The sequence below is a fragment of the Chelonoidis abingdonii genome, chromosome 9 (assembly GCF_003597395.2).
Source record: "Chelonoidis abingdonii isolate Lonesome George chromosome 9, CheloAbing_2.0, whole genome shotgun sequence".
Lineage (NCBI taxonomy): Eukaryota > Metazoa > Chordata > Testudines > Testudinidae > Chelonoidis > Chelonoidis abingdonii.
In genome coordinates, this window is record NC_133777.1 from 17,577,932 (window position 1) to 17,593,270 (window position 15,339).

At 41.9% G+C, this 15,339-nt stretch overlaps 1 protein-coding gene and 1 long non-coding RNA gene across 4 annotated transcripts in view; one reads left to right on the forward strand and one right to left on the reverse strand.

Annotated features, from left to right (window-relative positions):
- Window positions 1-1,388: 1,388 nt before the first annotated feature.
- On the reverse strand, window positions 1,389-8,946 carry LOC116836521 (uncharacterized). Of its 2 annotated transcripts, XR_004376477.2 has the most exons (3): window positions 8,789-8,946; window positions 7,896-8,365; window positions 1,389-1,465 (listed from the first exon to the last, which is right to left on the reverse strand). It is a non-coding gene; the product is annotated as an uncharacterized LOC116836521 (long non-coding RNA). The 2 variants fall into 2 exon arrangements; XR_012656448.1 differs by lacking the exon at window positions 1,389-1,465 and having other exon boundaries at window positions 7,790-8,365.
- An 80-nt stretch (window positions 8,947-9,026) lies between these two features.
- Window positions 9,027-15,339, forward strand: part of SMG1 (SMG1 nonsense mediated mRNA decay associated PI3K related kinase) — a 139,274-nt gene continuing 132,961 nt past the window's right edge. The window contains exon 1 of one of the 2 annotated variants that reach the window (XM_075069258.1): window positions 9,027-9,352. In XM_075069258.1, coding sequence (XP_074925359.1) covers window positions 9,264-9,352 — 89 coding nt within the window. In that variant the 5' untranslated portion in view covers window positions 9,027-9,263. The remainder of the gene's footprint in view (window positions 9,353-15,339) is intronic. The other variant, XM_075069259.1, reaches the window with a different exon arrangement.

Below are 15,339 nucleotides of genomic sequence, written 5' to 3' on the forward strand. Positions count from 1 at the left end.
CCATCGGTTCACCACCCTTTTCATCCTTTCCCAAACCAGGTTTAGGTAGGTTTAACCGCATCCCTCAGGGGTATTGATTTTTCACACCCTGAGCAATGTAGTTATACCAACCTAATTTCTTCAGCCAACTTAGATATCAATATCTCTGCTGCCAAACTTAAACAGTTCTTCTTCTGACAGGCAGTGTTAGCTACTGTGTTATTCATGTTTTTCTGACTGAACTTCCCAGGTATTTCACACCCTTCCTTTTTTTTAAATTATCAGCATTTTCTTTGACATTTACATTTTTAACATTTTAACACTTGCACTACTCCGACTGTCTAGTCCTGTCCAAGTTCTGCAGTGTTCTTAGTCTGTGCAAGGCTATTTCTATACTAGAAAATTAGATCAACCTAACTTACATCGGCATACAGCCACCACAGTAATTACATTGCTTGTCCGTGTCTACACTTTGCTCCTTCTGTCGGTGGTGCACATCCTCACCAGGAGTACTTGTATCAATTGTACTATCAGTGTGGGGCATTGTGGGACAGCTCCTAAAAGCCAGTAATAGTTGATGTAAGAAATGCAGTGTCTAGTGACACTATGTTGACTTAACTACATCGATCTTGACTCTATGGTGCTTGAGGACATGGAGTTATTAAATTGGCATAGTGGAGCAGTTACGTCAGTGGGAGTGAAATTTAAGTGTAGACACTTCCATGATTAGATAGATATAAACTGCCTTGCATCGATCTAACTCTGTAGCGTAGATCAGACCTCAAACTCCTTTTAACAATGTTACACTACTTTGTCTGAAATCACTCAGCTTTAAACTTTTTACCTTTTCGGCCAGAGTGACACAGCTTTCAGCCAATGTATTCTACAGCCTTAAACTTATCTTGGTGCCATTTATACCCATTTTTCAGTTTAGCACACTTTGTAACTGTGTCTGCAAAGCTGTACTCCAGACACAGTCCTTTAAGGACAGCTGCTTTTTGTTGTCTTAAGCAGTCAATAATCACATGGATCGAATCCCCTCCCCTCTAGGGTAAGGATACTGTTGCTGGTGAAGGGGATCCTGTTCCTCAACCTGGATGCACACATCCATACTCCCACACTCAAAACTTCAAACAAAAACTTCAGGAAATAGCACGCATCATTCCAGAACCTCAGCATCTGTCACATGTTCCCTCTAATTTAAAGAATAAACCCGTTTAACTGCAGTGAACAGTTAGTATGGAAATGTTCTCATTTACCTTGGGATGAATTCCACAGCAAAAGGTTAGCTAAATCCACCCTACAACCCCAGGCTTTCATTCATTCTGCTCCTAAAATTTCCCTACAAGCATCAGCCACAAAGACATGAGTGACAGAAAAGCTGCTCACCATGACATCAAAGGGTTTAGCAAGCCAGTGAGTGGTTCCATGCCTTGTCAGATCAGTCATGGTAGTACACTGTTGTGTGACATCTCCCACCTGGATTCTAGACGTTAAAGAGACAGATATCCCACTAATAAGCAAAACTTGCCTACGAATGCCTCATCTAACTGATATGTTGGGGGCATCCCTACCCAGCCAAGGTAATGCAGGTAAGAATCCTGGATGAGTGGGATGCAGCTGAGTATCCCTACTGGGAGATGGAGGAAATGGTTCTAGCCAGCAGACCACTTCCGTTCCTTGGATCAATTCCTGAAGCCTCTGCACTGCATGCAAGGTGATCCATGGGTGCTCAAGGCCACTCTCACTCACACCTTCTCCGATAACCAGGCGGTCCTGGACTACCCTCCCTCAGAATTAGGTTTCTGCCGCTTTCAAGCCTGAATGCTTTAGTCTCATCCACTATGTCCTTATTCTTACCCTCCAGGGCACGGAAAAAAGCATGTCATTTTTTCAGACAAAGTCTGAACATTAGTACTACCCCATTTTAATTGCCTCTTTAACCTCTGCAAGTAGCCCATCCACAACAACTTGTGGTGGGTAGTCTGGATCATCACAAGAGGGATTATTAGTGACCAGAAAATAAGCAAAGAAAATTCATTCTTCATATTCTGCAGGGGGTTCCTAAATTTTCAGCTCCGCAGCACCAACAGGGTGATTGCTGCATCGGATCTGCCATTGTCCCTGACTCTCTAGCCCTGTGAAATATGCAACCAAACCCCAGGGTCCACTTCCTTTTCCAAAATTGTCTCGCAATCTCCTCTAGTCAGATTACAAAATTCAGCCTGCACCCTAATTTTCAGAAACCACTTTAACACTTCCTCTATGACCCTGCTTCTGGGACAAGGACCTATTTCTTTCATTATGGCTGATATGTCCACTGATGAAAGATTTTTAACCTTCACTTCCCTTCATGTACCACCTTCATGATTGTTTTGGACTGTCACAGTCACCTATGAGCATTTTAGAGTCCAGATTGTTCAAGGAAGGAAAAAATGGATTATAAAAAGGTGGAGCCTCCTGACTATTAATATAGTCCTCCTGACTATAATAATGCTTTCTCCTCCCAAAAGTTTCACTGTCTGATTAAAACTGCCTGGCAGTTCTCTGTTCTCCAAATGAACTGCTTTTAGCTGTGCTTGCAGAATGCTTTCTGCTCCCTCAGAGACTCACATTCTCACTCAAAGCCTCAGAACTGTAAAACACTGTGCCTGTAACTCAGTGACCTTGTTTCTCAGTTCTCATATCTTTATATTATATTTGTATATTTAACTTGAGTTTCATATTTTCTGCATTCCAGTTGTTTCACAAAAGCTCTGGCTGCCATTAGCAAACCCTAAACAACTATAGCCTTTACCCTTTTCTTAGCAGCTTTTTGTTGCCAAATAAGTAGCATTTCGGCAGATTAGCCACTGCCTCAAGTCAGATACTTATCTATATATGCCCCAGTGACTCCACAGTCACTTAAAAACTCCTTAAACCCCTCAAAACTCTTAGGTCACGGCCCTGGAATATTGGTTGTTAACCCCAATCTACATACTGGCTGGCTTGCCAGAATGGTGGATTAAGATTCACTTCTCTCCCAAGAAAAACAAGAAGAAGTTCGGTGTCACCTTAAAGACTAATAGATTTATAGTCTTTAAGGTGCCACTGGACTCCTTGTTGTTTTTTACATGGGCTACCCCCTGATACTTTTCTCCCAACACTGGCCACTGTCAGAACTTGGAAGACAGGATACTGGGCTAGGTGGACCATTGACCTAACCCAGTATGACCATTCTTATGATCTTATAACATAACTTTGTGGCAGAAGCCTACAATTTTGATACTTTTCAGCATTCCAGGAATGTGACTGTTAGGCTCTGTCTACACTGGCACTTTTGTTGCTCTAGGGTGCGCGCGCACACACATACACACTTTTAGCAATGTAAAGCGCCAGTGTGGATAGCGCTTTGTTGGAGGTGGTTCTATTTTGTTGCTGGGAGAGCTCTCTCCCGGCGATAAAGTGCAGCTACACAGCACACCTTGCAATGGCGCGACTGCAGTGGCACAGCCCGCTCTTGTAAGGTGCGCAGTGGAGACATAGCCTTAGACTATCCTTGGTTCTCAGACAACTTTTGCAGCCCATGAGGAAGGAGCAGAGGCTATTAATGGTAAGAAATATGTACTAATGGTTTAAAAAAATTAAAATGTTCATAATGTATCAGTTACCAGTTTGACATTTCTTCTTTAAAAGCTGGCCACCATTTGGAGAACATGACAGTTTTCAAGGTACCAGAATGGAAAAGAGAGGTGGCTTTCCAGTCTTATGGAGAGATCTGGCAATCTATGCCAGAGAGATGTTTCTGCTAATGTTCATACTTCTACATATTGCTGAATGGAGAGGTCTGGTCAGCTGTGAAGGTAGACCAAGCAGCTTTGCACTGCTGTTGAGCCTCAAGCCCCAGATGGAGTTTGCTGAAATATGCTTACATGACTGGAAAGCAATATGACTAGAAATTGACTATATTCTCAGCTGTCATATGGAACCTATATATTAGAAAATGTAGAAAAGCATCCAAACATATTTAATACGTTTCAATTGGTATTCTATTGTTTAACAGTCCGATTAAAATTAATCGTATTTATTTTTTTAATTGCCATCAATTTTTTTATTTAATCATGTGAGTTAACTTTGATTAATTGACAGCCTTAACTTACCATATCACCCAAAGAAGCTATTGTAAGATTTCTTGGCATTAAATGAACAAAATCTGCAATGGCAACAACAATCTAGAATGAGTATTATCTTATGAGGTCTATTGGTTTCAGTTTGTTTATACGTTAGTGTGAAGGAGGTTTTATAAAGATAGATTTTGGATTAAATGAAAGTAAATTGTACAATCTGTAGATGATACACAGTTATATTTGCATAGCAGTGTTATCTTTACTGGGAATCTCTATTCTAGGAATCCTTTGCAATCTTTAATAGGCACCAACTTGTAATACTCACACTACAGAATCTTGGTGGATTGTTTTTCTCTGCTTTAGTCAAACACTGTTTTTCTCCTTGGCCTCAGTCCTGTTTCCAAACTAAATGGTTAGCATCTCTTTCCATTACCCACAATGGTGATTGTTGTTCTTTCAATATGTGGCTTTGTTAAGGGTATACATGGAGCCATGGAGCCAAGAAAATGGCTTGGTTTGGCTTCTGCTCCTTAGCATGCACAGATTTTTTAGAAAAGCCATGCTGGGTAAGGCAGCAAACTTGTGAGGGTTGGAAGATGTAATATGCTGTCTTATTTAAGCACAGTAGAAGTATACAAATTGCTTTTTATTACAACTAAAAGTAACACTTGGACTAACAGTTTTACATATTAAGTCAGTTAATCATTAGGATAAATTGCAAATCAGCAAAAGAATTGGTGGTGTCAATCAGCTGCAAAATTCTGCATTATGAAGAACATTGGCAATGTGGTCTAGTGGACTGAGCACATTGCTGGGAATCAGAAGACCAGAGCCCTATTTCCAACATTCCACTGACTCATTCTGTGACACGGGACAAGTGACTTAAACTTACATTTTCAAAAATGGTCTCTAATTTTGGGTGCCTCCATTTTTGGATATCCAGCTTTACACACCTATAGCTTTATTTTCACAGGTGCTGAGCATCTGTAGCTCCCATTGACATCAATCCTATTCTGCAAATGAACTGCTTTTAGCTGTGCTTGCAGAATGCTTTCTACTCCTTCAGAGACTCACATTCTCACTCAAAGCCTCAGAACTGTAAAACACTGTGCCTGTAACTCAGTGACCTTGTTTCTCAATTCTTATATCTTTATATCATATTTGTATATTTACTTTCATATTTTCTGCATTCCAGTTATTTCACAAAAGCTCTGGCTGCCATTAGCAAACCTAGGTATCTAAATCTGGGCCCCAAAGCCCAAGAAGAGCAAATTTAAAAGCCAGTTTTGAAAATGTGGGCCTCAACTTTCCTGTGCTTTAGCTATCTCCTCTGTGAAAGGGGGATTAAATGTTTTTATCCACTTTTATAAAGCACCTCGAGATCTACAGATGAAAAAGTTCTATGTGACAAGTATTATTATTATATCTCATTGATCATGATGAAAAGTTTAATTATTATCTAAAAGACTATCAAAATTTCACAATGTAGTCATTCTAACCAGAAATAGTTCAATTACATATTTAATCGTGCTTGACACTTATATAACATTTTAATGTTTGTACAGTGATTTCAAAATGTAAATAACCATTATTATCCCTGTTTTACAAAAGGAGAAAATGAGACTCAGAGAGGCTAAATTATTTCCAGAAGACCACACAGATTCAGGAGCAGATTCATGACTAGAATCCAGTCCTTATACAATGCTCCCTGCTCTACCCACTAAATCAGCAGTGCTCAAATTGTGGTGGTCTATAGACAGAGGCTGGTCACATGGTGCTAATTCTCTTTCTTGTGTCCAGCTGCTAAACCACATTAAAAGGAGGCTAAAAATACATTCCTAATATTACCTTTCCTTTCCCCATAGGCAACTGTTGTAGCTGCTGCAAGGATTTTATGAAATCATGAATATGAGGGGAGGTGATCTGCTCCATTATCAGTTGGTGGTGATATGATCCACAAGATTCTTTCTGTGAAAGTCAGAGAATTTTTGCACTAGATATTGCTGGCACTCCAGTAAAATCTGATTTTCACATTGATGTTTTAAATGTATTTCTTCCGTTTGCTGAATATCAAATGCTACTGGTTAATTTTCTCAATTTAAATACCAAAAGTAGAACTAAGACAGCAAATGAAAGGATTTATAATGCCGTGTACAATGGGTTATATCTGCAAAACTGACTCAAGTATTTAAGTATTGGAACTGAACCAACATGATTTATAGTATTGCCCTGAAACTGCTAAATGCTTGAAAACTAGTAGGTAGAAACAGTACACACACAGTGCCTACCCAAGATTACCATTTGTGACACTGTCAGCATGTTGTGATGCATTATGATGACACCGGGTCACATCACATCAAAATATAATTATGTTGCAGTTCAGCATTGTGATGTGATGGCTCTGAGCCCTGGAATTTTATTGGAACCTGTGGATGTCCTGGAAGCATTGCTTGAGGGATGCAAAACCACACCAGTAAGTTCAGCACTGTCCAATAAAAAGCTAGAAGTGGGAATATGCCAATTGACTCAGTTCATTCACAAACACAACTGCAGTTTATTGGATGATATTAACAAGGCCTCCAAGTCCTGTTATTGTTCTACTTTGGATACAGTAATAAATAAGAGCAGTTAGGCCTATGATGTCAAGTATCAGAGGGATAGCCGTGTTAGTCTGTATCCACAAAAACAACAAGGAGCCCAGTGGCACCTTAAAGACTAACAGATTTATTTGGGCATAAGCTTTCGTGAGTAAAAAACTCACTTCTTCAGATATATCTGAAGAAGTGGGTTTTTTACCCATGAAAGCGTAGGCCTATGAGTATCTTTAATGAATCTTTTACTTGAGTGTATTAGATTTCATGAAAACTTGAGGAATACTCAGTAAGAACAGAAACACAGGGTGACCAAATAAGCCAATGCAAGGCATCCATTTCTTGGAGGAGAAAAAAAATACAGGTCTCAGTTGCACCACTGTAGCGTTTCAGCGTAGAAACTCACTACAGTGAGGGAGAAGTACTCCTGTCACTGTTGTTAATCCACCTCCTCAAGAGGTGGTACATGGTTCGACAGACGAATTCTTCCATTAACCTAATGCTGTCTACTGGGGGGTTAGGTTGGCATAACCATGGGTATGTCTACACAGGGCCGGCTCCAGGGTTTTGCCGCCCCAAGGGGGGAAAAAAAAACAAAAAAACGCAAGCTGCGATCATGATCAGCGGCTGCTCCAACACACCACTGTCTTCTTCGGTGGCAATTCAGTGGCAGGTCCTTCCCTCCGAGAGGGACCGAGGGACCCACCGCCGAATTGCTGCTGAAGAGCCTGATGTGCTGCCCCTTCTCCTTGGCCGCCCCAAGCACCTGCTTGCTGAGCTGATGCCTGGAGCCAGCCCTGTGTCTACACTTGCAGAGTTTTTGTGCTCTAGGTTTCACCGGTGATAGGGAACTGGTGAAAGAAAAGTGCTGGTTTGTGTATTCACTTAATTCCTCAGGCATCAGAGAGTGTTTACACTAGCAGCACTTCCATCGCAGATGAGAGCAGCGCTGTAGGGCAGCTATCCTACAGTGCAGCTCTCTCGATAGGCCTTGTGGGAAGGAAGGGTGAGCGGAAGGCATTCTGGGTCCCCGCTCAGTGCCCCGTGCTGCCCTGCTTCATGTTCCAGCAGTCTCAATACTTCCTTGTTTCTTTTGTGGCATTTTTTTTACCCCCCCCCCCCGCTGTCTGGCTGCTTTCCCTGCCACACCTACAAGCAAAGGGAAAGGAAGTTTCAAACTTCCCCAGGTTTACAGGGGGAGGGATGGATGTCCATTTACCTGGTGTCAGACCAGTAGAGATGCTGGCCAGAATGGTCACTTTTGGAACTGTGCAATATCCTTTGGAGGCCAAAAGGTGTTTACAATGGTAGAATGGTTCTTCACTTTCACAACAGCACAAAAGGAACAGTGGTAAGAGCTATATGCCTCTTGTGAGGGTGGTTTTCTTGTAGATGCTTCCTCGGTTTTAGCACAAAAAAGGACTTTTTGCACTCTAAATGGTAAGTGTACAGACATAGCCTCTGTAGGATGTGGTGTGAATTTTTCACACCAGAGTGACCTAGCTGGGTTGACTTAACTTTTTAGTGTAGACCCAGCCCTAGTATCTTCCTTGACAATGTATCCAACTGTACTGGTTCTCACATTCTTTCAAGTGTGGACCACATTGTAATAGGCAGGTATTTTCTTGTAGATTTGTCTCCCCTTCCATTTTCAGTCATATCCTTGTGGCAACTACAGCAGTTGTTTCCCTAGAAAAGTACCAAGACAAAGGTATCATGTATTTTTAGCTCTTTTAAAATGCATTTTAGCAGTTGGAAGTAAAAAGGGGAAACCAGCACAGTGGGTTTAGCCAGCTTCCTGCTAACCACCCCCAATACTCTGTAGCACACCAATCTGTGAACTTCTGCCCTACATGTGAGAGAAACACCCTCAGTGTGGATTGGGCTGGGGTGGGTAGGCAGGAGACCCATCAAGGTGCCTGGGGAGGTTGGAAACTACTTTTCGGGAAGTAGTCCCCTCAATATGAGTAGGAGGACACATGAGTGGGTGTTTCCTATCCCTCATAAGGATAGGAAACACCCTCAGCACAGGATGACCCCTCCTAAGGATTAAACCCCTCTCGGTGTGGATGGGGGCCAGGAGGCTCCCTCAGGTGAACCCCCCTAACACACCAAAGAATGGGAGACAGGGAGACTCCTCCTGAGACTTACACCAGGGGGAGACCCGTCCTGAAGGGGCCGGAAGGCTGAGTCTCCCCCAGGTGCGTGTGCCCTCTCGGCGTGGGGGAGGGGTTAGGGAAGCCGGTTATGCGGGGGGCCGCCCCAGTAGAGGGGGGGGGGCGGATTCCGCGTGACCCCGCCGGGGTCACCCCCGTCGGTGACTGCTGTCCCATGGTGCCCCGCGCACGGCGGGCGGGGCGGCCCCATGGCCTGCGATCCCAGCGTGCCGTTCGGCCAGGGAGGAGCAGCAGCAGCAGTAGTAGCTGTAGCAGGCGGAGCCGCCGCCGCCGTCGTCGTCGTCGTCTCCTCCTCCTCCTTCACTGTGAGACAGCAGCAGCAGCAGCAGCTTGAGGAGAACGAGTGAAGAGCTGCCGCCGCCCCTGCCCTGCGCCGCTGCCCGGCCGGCCATGCCCTCTCGGGCAAGGTAATGAGCCGCAGAGCCCCGGGGTCTCGGCTGAGCGGCATCGGCACCAGGCAGCACTATCACCCGCGGAGCTGGAATGACTGGCAACCCAGGTGGGTTGGGCTCGGGCAGGGGGAGGCGCGGCCTAGGCGGCCTCCAGGGGCATGGGGGGTGTCTGGCCTGGCCTGTTGCCGCTGTGTTGGGGCCTGTGGAGATTGGGAGGAGGGAAGGTGTGGAGAAGAGGAGAAAACCCCGGCTTTCTACGTAGGCAGGCCCAGCTTCCTAAGTGTTGGGGCCTAGAGGGAAATGGGGAGGGGAGAGTGACCCACCCCCTGACTTTTAGGGCCTAGAGGGAGATGGGGTGTGTGTGACCCATTCCCTGACTATTGGGACCTAGAAGGAGATGTGGGGGGAGGTGCGAGTGACCCAGTCCCTGACTATTGGGGCCTACACACTCAGGATTGGGGTGGGTGTGTGAACGGGCACTGCTCTCTACTGTGGCCTAGTCAGATGGGGAACGAAACGCCAGGACACCTCTGATAAAAAGGATCCAGACTTTGCTGGGTACTGGAAAGAGCTGGGGTAGGACGTGTGGACAGTGGAGGATATTTCCTGCTATATAAGCAATTCCTTATTTATTAGTGGCTAGAGAAACAAAATGTTTCTGTATCACACAACATGTAACTTCTTAGTATCCTGGTTTGGTTGGGTTTATGTTGATTTAGCCCAGGCTCTCCTTCCCCTTTCAGGGTTTTGTCCTAGGTGATTTATAGTTTATGATGATTTTAAGACATTTCAGCTGTTGCTGGTACCCCACAGAGTATTGTAAGTAGCAACTTTGTTGCTCAGTGACTTCTTTTATAGTGGGAGACACTTTTCTTTAGTAGTAAACAGACGTTTTAAGTTGCTTATATTGAAACAGAATTTACAGGAACCTTCAGTAAGTGCATTTTTGTTCTTTGTGTTTTATAATTGGAAATTATTTGAAGGAGAATAGAAGCTGTAAACATACTGGAGGTCTTTCAAGGGCTAAAAAAATAGCACACAAAACGTATATACAAATTTTGTTCTTTAATCAGGAAAAGTAGTCCAGAGTTGTAAGTAAATTAACAGGATTTTTGTATGTGAAGTGTTGCAGTTATTACATTTCACTCGGTGAAAGTGTATTTTGCATCTGAACTAGTCTCAACATGTAGTTGCTAAACTGCTTTAGTTTACTGTATTAATTTTTAAAGGTGTTTTTGTAAAACTGTTGTAATTTAGCCTGAAGTATCTAAGTCCTTTGACTTCATTATTGTTTCTCTGTTGAACTTTTTTGGCTTTGTTTAAACGTTACTAAAACTTAAGTTGACAGAGAAAGGGACTGTAGTTCTGTAGTTTGCTGTCAGTATCATGTAGTGTCTTAAATTGATGGGATGTCATTGGAATGGGGAGATTGAATGGTTGTGGAAGTGGATTCTGCAATTGTATGGGTGGAACGTTAGTTTCATATATGTGAAAGGAACAAAAGTTCATTTTGACTAAGTAGTCAGCACTCCAGGTGTTAGGGATATTAAGTATGCAGTAAGCATGCAACATTTAAATGATCACATGGTCACACCTCACTAAATTCTGCTCTCTTTAGTTGTTGAGATGTAGTAAATTGCAAGTTTAAAAGTTAGAAATTTGCATGCCATCATATTGATGTCCTGTTGAGGCATCCTATTTCTTCAGTAACAATGGAGGACTTCCAATGGCCTACAGTCTGGTACCTCCCTAAATTATTACCTGCAGAGGAGTCTGGACTCCATAATACTTTTAAGCTTTTGACCCAGAGTTTTCCCCCAAAAGGAAAGGGTTAGATGTACAGTTTTTGTCCCTGCTAATATAGTGACAGCTGTGATAACGGGTTTCTGATAGGACATGTTAATTTGCCACAAGACTCATCTTACTTTCAGCATAGAAAATGTGCTTTACAGATGCTGAAGCCCTGTCTATACTAGGAAATTGACTTACTGAAAACCATTGAACTGGAACTGTTGGCACAGTAATAACAAAACTGTAATCAGCAGTATTACGGAAAGTGTGACTGAGGGGAGGGGAACCATTGTCACTGACAAGTTGGTTTCTCAATGTGAATGGGGCCTGGTCCTTTGCATCCACTGGATCATGAAATTGGAGCATTTATAAAGGAATAAGTGAGATCTGTAGCTGTCCTTGGGAGCAACCTGAACCTCCACCAATTAGCTTTACCCCTTAGTTTATCTACCAGGCACCCCAAAGAGTATAAAAATGTGCACAATGAGAGTTGTGAGCTAATTCTACATATATATGAAGTCTAAAAATGTTACCATAATACAAAGATCACTTTGACCATATGAATCAATATACAGTTGTTTAGATGAGTCTTCAACAAGAAAAAAAAAATCTTTGCAAAGGTATTTTGTCAGCTAATTAGAAAAATTCTGATAGAGTTCCCTTAAATAGTATGTTCTGACTTTTTTTTTTAAATTTAAAAATAACTGTGAATTTTTCGGCTTCCTTGTTTTATGTTTAGAATGAACTTTTGGATAGCAATTATAACAACACAAAATATGCTCAGATTTTTTTTTCTTTTTCCTTCTGTGTATACGCCTGTCTGTTGTTTACTACCTGTTCAGTTCTAGCTCTGTTGCAGCTGGTTAGTGATAAACAGCTTCTTGTAGGGGGAGAGGAAGGTTGTATGCAGGCACCAAAATTGAAAAAATTCTATCAAATTTCCAATGCAAGAAAAAAGAAAATAGAACTTTTTTCACTAATCTTTCATGGCTGATAGTATGTACAAAACTTTAAAATGGAAATACTATTTTTTGAAGTTGACTGTATCCCTTTAATTAGGATATTGTGTTTTGAAGTTTATCTGTAAACATGATAAATGAGATGAAATCTGAACTATGTCATCAGAATCAAAACCTCCCGAACTTTGAGGTGTGAAAAATCTGATTTTGAATTTTGCAGCTCAGATCCATCTCTAATAAGTCTAGTTGGTGAAGAAGAATTTGAATTTTGTGCCCATGTGAATGCGGCAATATTTGTCAGATGTGTGTGGGCTGGTTTACATAGTTTTTGTAATATTGTATATTGGACAGGAATAAGCTATGTGATATACTGTAAGCTCCTTTTATTCCTGAATAACTGCATCCACACTAAGGGGGTTGTACCAATTTAACTATATCAGTTTCTAAATGGATATAGCTAACTGTGTATGGACGAGACCTGAGTGTATGTGGTAGAACTTTGATCAGGAGACTTGATCACATTTAGACCCTCAATTGCTGCCTTTTTGAACTTCCAGCTTTCTGCCACCTCAGTTTCCCTTTCAAGTGTCCACTTCCTTTGGCTTTTGGGAAAAAAATTAACAATTAAAAATTCATATCACTGTGTAGTTCCTGCTAGTTTGTCTGCTATTAATCTTTAACATTGGGCTGAATTAACTGTGCAACACAGTACTTCTTCACACTCACAGAAGAGCAGGCTTTGTGCAACACAGAAGCATTAAGCAAACTGATGTCTACTGATGCAGCATAATGGTAAGGACTAGAACCATGGTTTTAACATTCACCTTTTCTGGCCATTGTGAGAAAGGGTAGAGAAATAGCCTGCTCCTGTAACCAGGAGTTACTTCTGGAATAACTGAACTTCTCTTTATGAACAGAAAAAGACACAAATAATACAGTGGCTGTGGATGTATATGGAGAAGTAAGAAACAAAAGTTCTGATTGGTAACAGTTCCAAAACTACTCTGATAGATACACGTTCAGTCCTGGAATTTAATTCTTGAAAATGGAAGTTATCCTTCTCATGCAATGTAAGTTAGTGTTCTGAATTATTATTACTCATTTGTATTACCATGGCATCCAGAACTCCTGATCATGAACTAGGGGATCCACTTGTGGTAGGTGCTGTATAAATACAGAACAAAAACATGGTCCCTGCCCTCAAAGTGCTTATAGCCTAAGTATTAGACCTGAGCTACATTAGAAAATCCACACCCTTGAGTGCTGTAGTTAAGTTGACCTAAACCCTAGTGTAGACATGATTGAGATGAGACCCCATAAGAGACAAGGCTGTATCTTATATTTTATACAGAAAGAATTGGCAAGATTTATACATAGACTTGATGTGAGGACCTAGAGAGAGATCCAAGATAATGACATGCAGATTGCAGACAGGAAGGTGGCGTCGTCCACTGTGATTGAGAAAGGGGGTAGTGGGGAGGGTTTGGTGGAAAAGATGAACAGCTCTGCTTTAGCTGTATTCAGCTTGAGCTGACAGACAGTCACAAAGACATGTCAAAAGGACACATCTGGCAAGAAGGGGTGATTTGTGAGCATATAGATACTCATTCAGTTTGTCTTTGTGGATGATCTTCCCCAGAGATAAGGTGTAGAGAGAGAAGAGAAGGAGCCACGTACAGAGCCCTGTGGAACCCCCACAGAAATTTGGATGGGTGACAGAGAGGATGTGCCAAAAGACATGCTGAAGTACCAGTTACAGAGGTAGGAGGAGAACCAGGAAAGGACAGAAGCATGAAAGGCAAGGGTGGACAAGGTTTCAAGGAAAGCATGGTTGACTATGTTGAAGGTGGCTGACAGGTCAAGAAGGATGAAGATGGAATACTGGTTCTAAACTTTGATTAGGAAGAGGTCATTAGAGATTTTGGTGAGAAGGATTTCAGTGGAGTGCAGGAGACAGAAGCCAGATTAGAAAGGGTCAAGGATGGAATTGGAGAAAAGAAAACAATTGTAACTAGCGTGATCAGTGAATTTACAGATAGATGGGAGAAGGGGTTGGAGAGGCGAGTGGGGTCAAGTTTTTTTTGTTTTTTTTTTATTAAGACTAAAGCAGTGGCTCTCAACCTTTCCAGACTACTGTACCCCTTTCAAGAGTCTGATTTGCCTCCCCAGTTTCACCTCACTTAGAAACTACTTGCTTACAAAATTAGACATAAATAATACCACAGTGCATTTTACTGACAAATTGCTTGCTTTCTTATTTTTATCATATAATTATTATGAAATAAATCAATTGGAATATAGGTATTGTACTTATATTTCAGTGTATAGTATACAAAGCAGTATAAACAAGTCGTTGTCTCTATGAAATTTTAGTTTGTACTGACTTCGCTAGTGCTTTTTATGTAGCCTGTTGTAAATCTAGGCAAATATCTAGAAGAGTTGGTGTACACTAGAGATGGCATGAGATGGGGTCACTGAGGCAAGTGGAGGGATTAGAGGAGACTGTCAGACAAGAAACTTCTATGTCTCTGACAGGAGAGAGCTATAGGAGGGGATTGGGAAAGGAAGGAAGCTAGGGGAGAGGGAAAGTTGTCATATTTTTCCTATGTTGTCAACTTTTTCTTGTACAAGTTCATCCTGTGCAGAGAGAGAAATGAAGGCAGGATATGGGGAGGGTTTGAGGACTGAGGCCAAGATGTTGAAAAGATGCCTGGGATGGAGGACATGACATCCAGTTAAGTTGGAGAAATAGAGTTGTTTAGGAAGATGGCAGAAGTGAAGGAGGAGAGATTGCATTCATAGTGAAGGAAGTTAGCTTGATCGCAGGCCTTTTGCCAGAGATGCTCTGCTGTGTGGGACAGAAGGAAGTGGATGTTGTGACTGAGCCAAGGTTTCAGATTGACAGGATGGGTCTTGCAATACAATCAAGGGGTGGAGGGGAATGAACCATGGAGAATCATCCACCATATCAGTGGATAAAAAGGGAGGTGAGGGCTGAGAGCAGATGAGAAGCTATTAACCTTGATAGACTGGAAGTCACAGAATATTATGAATGTTTCAGTGTTGTATGTAGCAAAGAATTAAACCTTATTATAGTTAATTTGATCAGCATCTCCTATTTGATAAGTTGTTCTGTAGGTTTCATGTAACCTTCATGGAGAAGTTTTTTTTTTTATGCAACCCTTAAACATTGTTAACTTTTCTGCAAGTTAAAAGTTCTTGTGTGTCACTTTCAGTTTCTTTTCAAGTGTGGCACATGGATTTCAAGACTTTGTGTTCTAATGTTCAGTGTTTTTTTTTTTTTTTTTTTTGCTAATTATGTCAAGGATTCAAACTTGTATAGA